Here is a 5,713-nt window from a genome sequence, read left to right as displayed (position 1 = left end):
TGTTCCTGCAGGAAATGGCTACGTCAGTGCCAGAGCCTCTCCAGGTCTCCTGCCYGTGTCCAACGGCAGCAGCCTGGGCAAGATCATCCCGGCCAAGTCCCCCCCGCCGCCCTCACATGGCACTCAGCTCGCCGCCAACAGCCGCAAGCCGGACCTGCGTGTGATCACCTCCCAGAGTGGCAAAGGGCTGATGCATCACCTGGTGAGTGCCTTCACCTGCTCCCACCTTTCGGGACACCAGGGGGGTGGGAGGGGGTCCCTGCCCGTGGACAGGCCGTGGGGGACTCGGTGCTGGAGCAGATGCAGCACAGGCACTTGCTCCGTGCAGTATGGTGGGGGCTGGCTGGGGCCGTGCTGGAGGGGATATCTGAGGAGGAAGGCTTGGATTCCTGCCTGCTGCCAACCCTGTGCCGGGCACTGCTCTAACCCCTGCGTGCCCCGTGGAGGTGAGGGTGCGGTGCCAGTGAGCGCGGGCGCAGCGGGGACGGGGTGCTGGAGTTAACGGTGCCTCTCGGTTCTCTCCCTGTTCTCCCACGGACAGACCGAGGATCACCTGGCTCTGGTGAGTTCCCTGCTCAGTGTGCATGGCGGTGTGGTGGCACATGATGTCCCCTTGGTCCTGCCCTGGCTTGGCGAGGCATGGGGTGGACACTGGCTCCTTTGCATTCTTCGGGAATGTGACGGGATGTGGGCRCCATCCAATCCTGCTGCAGAAAACCAATCCCAAGAAAAACACGCTTTTAGGAAAATCAGGTTCCCTATGGAAAAGGAGGAGCTGACATGAGCTGCAAAGCGCCTGTTTCTCCACCGAGGCCAAAATTGCTGTGTTGGTCTCCCTGGGGAGGTCAGCCAGGGTCCCTTTGGGGGCTGTGGAGCTGGGCTGGGCACTGCCACTGTCCTGGACCTGTCCCTGGGGCTTCACTGGAGCCACCACAGCTACAGCACGGGAAGAGCTGGCCCATTGCCAGYCCATGAGAGACAGGGAGTAAATCAGGCTCTTCCCATATTAAGGATATTATTTAAAGCCTGTGTAAATCCACTGGCTGGCTGGTGCACTCCCTAAACCTCCCCTGGTGCACGGGGCAGTTTTTCCGTGTTATTTTTATGGCTTTTTTTCCTCTCCCTGCCAGCAAAGTGAATGCCACCTTGTTTGTGGCAATGATTCACTCTGCTCCATTGCTATTCTGGTGCAGGGCAGATGGGTGRCAGGTCAGTGCAGCGAGGGAAGGGCGAGAGCTGCTGCAGGATGCGGGTCACACAGCCAGGGAGAAGCTCTCCAAAACCACCGGTGTAAGCCAATCCCTCTGGCAGCCTGCAAGGAGATACTCCTGGCCAGGCCAAGGATGGGCCAGAGCTTTGGTAGACATCAATTCTGCTACCCTTCATGTCCCCAGACCCTTCTTGCTTAGTGRCCCCCTTCCAGCATCTCCCTGCCTCAGTTTCCCCATGTGTGAAGGGAGAGCAGTCACCCCCCACCTCCCCATTTGCTCATTCCTAATCCCACTGCCCAGGGCATTCCCTGGCTACACCCTGGAGCAGCGTGAGGTCAAAATCCACTGGGGTGGCATTTGCAGTTTGAATTGTTGGCCTGAGTTAACCTGGTGGGTTTTTSCCTGAAGCAAAAAACATCCTCACCCCAACTGAGGTGGCACCAGTGGGTGGAGGGTGACAAAACGAGGGCAGGGTGGCACAGGGACCTTGTCACAGCTGGATTAGGAAGGGGACTGCAGTGTTGCCCTTGCCTGGTGCAGGTGCCCCCCTGCTCCACTAACTTTCTCCCCAGATTTGCTCCCTCCATATTACTCAACCTACACAGCAGATTCTCTCTCCAAATGGCAGCTCCCACCTCTTTCCAGGCAGCAGAGGGATGAATCAGCAGCCCCTGCGCTGTGTCCCTGTCCCCATCCCCTGCAGCCCCAGCCCTGCCACCCCCGGCGCTGCTCCTGCAGCTCCCTTAGAAGGTTCAGAGAGGTGCCCCCCGTTTCTCTGCACACTCCAAACATGAGGAGCAGGGTTCCTTCACTGATCCATTCCCCGGGAGCATGCTGCATGGTGTGGTAGCGACCGGAATGCCAGTTTGTCACCGTGTGGGCACGGGGTGGGAGTGGCATGGTGTGGTGGGCAGCTTGCACCTCTCCTCCCTGCATGGATTGGGGTGTTGGGGCTGATACCCCACACTCTCCTGGGGGTGTAAAGGGGGTTTCTGGGGTTGGGACACCCTGCCTGGCCAATRTCYCACCAGCCCAGCCACAMTCAGCCCTGGAAAGGGGCCTGGRGAGGGRCAGAAKGGATGGAGCTGTGGGGGCTGCATCSCACTGGGCTGGCTCAGGAACRTTTCTCACTGTGTCCTYAGGYCCTGGCAGTGGGCACAGCTGCGGGTGGCTGCCAGCAGGATGCGTGCTAGGAAAACCCACTGCCACCCAAAGCCCCCCAGAGCTTTAGCAATTAGAGAGARCCCCGCTAATCGCCTTCCCCGGGCCACAGGAGGGACCTGAGCTGGGCACTGTGTGGGCGCAGGGTGAGCAAATCCTGCACAGCCCGCTGCTGTCACCCTTGGAAGTGGCCAGGGCAGGGTTTTACCCTCCAGCTTTGTCCCACCAGAGTCTCCATGGCCATGGGGAAGCATTGCCCAGTCCATGCCCAGCCCTGGGAGCCCTCGGTGCTGCTCATTGTCCCAGCCAGCCTCGTGCCAGGCGTGATTTAAGCTGGGCACTGCCCCAGTCTTCACAGGGTGACGTGTGCTGGGGTGCTTCGGATTAGAGTCAAGCCTCTTGAGTCTGATTTAAATCAGATCAGCAGAGRCAGCCCAGATTATCTGCCTTGTAAACAGGGCTGAATCTGACCTGTAGATCCGCCCACGTAACTGCCTGGAAAGCCACGGGGGGAGGTTGGCGTGCACTGGTCCAAGGGCAGAATTTTTCCACAGTGGACCTGCTAATGCCTGAGTCACCCAAACCTCGTGAGGGCACCGAGCTGGCAGCACTGGGCTTTGAGTTCAGGGATGCCAGAGTCCCTTCAAAATCTTGGGGCCAATGCTCAGCATCCTTGAGAATGGGGTTTGTTCTTGGCCGGCGGAGTTGCAATGAGGAGGATGTGTCAGCTCTGTGCTGCCTCGACTGCTCTGGGTTTGCTTTGGTCACTTTGTCACTCCTTGGAAGCTCAGTGCACCCTCTGGAAAGCAGTGGGCAGTTGTTTGAGGCATCCCACTGATGCTCCCCTTCCACACACACAGGGATGTGGCCAGTCCTGGTGGGTGCAGGAAGGGGACTCAAGGCTGTGACCTTTCAGATGAGTGTCACAATGTCCAGAGTGTCAGTAGCTGCTGTGGTTTGTACTTTGCTTTTTCACAGTGTGGAATGGCCGGAGGATCAATCCTGCTTATCCCTCTGTCTCCATGCTCGGCCCCGGTGCGCACCCAAAGGGTTTGGGGTGCCACAACCACGAGAAAAACCAAATCCAGCCACTCGAGCTTTAACTCCCTCCCTGTTTGCCCCCACAGCAGAACACACAGCGGYTGGGTGTCTCTCAAGCAACTCACTCTCTGACCACGCCGGTTGTTTCCGTGGCCACTCCGAGTTTGCTGACRCAGGGGTTGCCCTTCTCGGCCATGCCCACCGCCTACAACACAGGTAAGACACRGCCAGGACAGAGCTCTCAGTGGCTCAATTCACACCAGAGGGAAATGTGGAACTCACCACTGCATGGAGTGGTTGAGTTTAATCTACAGGATTAAAATCAAGGGGGTTTATACAAAATCATTGTATAAATGCTGAGAGCTCATTTTGAGGGCTGGTGTGGCCCGTTGCACTGTGCAAGTGGATGATAATTRCAGCTACGCCCATCCCAGGGCTCCTGAGAGCTCAGGGATGTCGTAATAGGGGCTTAATGACAGCAAGCGTAGGCCCCCAAAAGTTTGGGAAGAATGCAAACCAGCCTGCTTGTAGACTCATCTGATTTGGGCTGGTGGATTGAAACCAGCCCSAGGCGACAGTGACAGTGCATTTCCCTGAGCAGAGGGGTTGCTCATCTGCCACCTGTCAGATCTCCACCAAGACTTTGAGGACTTGCTGGCTGCCTGTGGAACTCGCTCTGGCTCAGGGGAAAGTTTGCAAAAATGTAAAAAGCTGCTTGGCTGGAAGAGCCCAGAACAGGCATGTTGGGAACTCCCTCTCCTAATTAGTAGGTGTAGCCCTGAAGTTGCCGGTTGTGCGTGACAAGGCTCCTCTCCCTGCCCGGTTGTGCGGTTCACCAGCCAGGCTGGACACAGCCAGAGTCCCCAAAATAGGTTTTAATTGAGCCCTGTGTTGCTTCTCAGGGCGGAGGGGCCTGGATTTCAGCTCTCTGTAGTTATTTTTTCTTGCAGCTGAGCATGGGTAGAGCCGTATTCCGGTGCCCATGCTGGGCTGTTTGCTGTGGGAGGGAGCAAACTTTGATCCTGGGGTGCTGCCACTTGTTCTGCCAGTGCWGCCCTGGTAATTGGATGGGAATTGTCCTGAGCTGTGAAGGGTCTGGAGCACAAGGAAATGGGTGGGGGGGACTCAGCCTGGAGAAAAGGAGGCTGAAGGGGATGTTCTCACTCTCCACAACTCCCTGACAGGAGGGTGCAGCCAGGTGGGGGTCAAGCTCTGCTCCCAAGGAACAACGGGCAGGACAAGAGGAAACAGCCCCAAGTTGTGCCAGGGGAGGTTTAGGTTGGATATTAGGGGAAATTTCTTTGTGGTAAAGGTGTTCAGGCTTTGGAACAGACTGTTGGTGGCAGTGGTGGTGTCACTGTGCCTGGAGGGAGTTAACAGACTGTGACACCTGAGTTTATGGGTTAGTGGTGGCCTTGGCAGTCCTGGGGGAGCAGTTGGACTCGGTGATCTTGGATGGCCTTTCCAATCTAAATAATTCCCTGATTCTGTGATGCTGCACAGATGATCATTGCATTGAGGGGTGCTGATGCCCTGAGTAAACAAACTGCCAGCCTGGAGCGTTCCCAGGACTCACCCGTTAATTGTGTGGGTACTGCTGGGATTTCAGGCCGGTGCAGTTGTGCTGAGCTGCCCTCTGGCCAGGGTTACATGCCCTTTCCACACCAGCTCAGTCAAACCTCACCATTCCCAGCTCTGTGATCCACGCCACTGATGGGGGGGCTGATGGGGGCTGCGGGGGTGACCGTGGTCACCAGTGGGTGTCAGGAGCTCCCAAACCAGCCCAGCCGGTGCTGGGGGTGGAGGGTGGCGTGGGGCGGGGGCTCGGTGCCAGGACGGTGGGTGGGGTGTGCCGGTGGCGTTGGCAGCAGCTCAGCACCGGCACAGCCATCTCCGTGTGTGCTGCCGGGGTGGGGACGGCCAAAACCACGAGACACCCAAAAATAGGGAGAGGAAGGGGGAGGAGAGGCCGTGAGGAGGGTTTGACAGGGCTTTGTCAGGGCTGAACGAGGTTTGGAGTGGCACTTTGCTCCTTACACCTTTTGTAAAATCGTCCCCGGTGTGAGGTGTCCGGTGCTGGCGTTTGCGATAATCCCGGGGTTTTGCATGGGAAAGGCGGTGCCCTGAAAGTGGGGGGCACCGGGGTGTGGGGTGCCCGTGATGGGGACACGGTGACAGCTGCGTGTCCCCACGGCAGGCGGGGAGCGCCACCTGCTGCCCTGCGGGACACTGCGGCTGAGGGGCTGTCCCAGGCAGGGGGGGATGCCCCAAGTACAGGTGGAGGTGCCCCAGGAATAGGT

At 58.2% G+C, this 5,713-nt stretch overlaps 1 protein-coding gene across 1 annotated transcript in view; it reads left to right on the top strand.

The window, feature by feature from the left end:
• The window catches only part of MEF2D (myocyte enhancer factor 2D), a 37,111-nt gene that overhangs the window by 27,698 nt on the left and 3,700 nt on the right, over nucleotides 1-5,713 (top strand). The window contains exons 6-8 of the mRNA XM_057386540.1: nucleotides 12-202; nucleotides 542-562; nucleotides 3,500-3,629. Of these exons, the coding sequence (XP_057242523.1) occupies nucleotides 12-202; nucleotides 542-562; nucleotides 3,500-3,629 (342 nt within the window). The remainder of the gene's footprint in view (nucleotides 1-11; nucleotides 203-541; nucleotides 563-3,499; nucleotides 3,630-5,713) is intronic.

The sequence above is a fragment of the Malurus melanocephalus genome, unplaced genomic scaffold (genome assembly GCF_030028575.1).
Source record: "Malurus melanocephalus ecotype Western Australia unplaced genomic scaffold, MMel_1.1 scaffold_985, whole genome shotgun sequence".
Classification (NCBI taxonomy): Eukaryota; Metazoa; Chordata; class Aves; order Passeriformes; family Maluridae; genus Malurus; species Malurus melanocephalus.
This window is presented reverse-complemented; position numbering and strand designations above follow the sequence as displayed.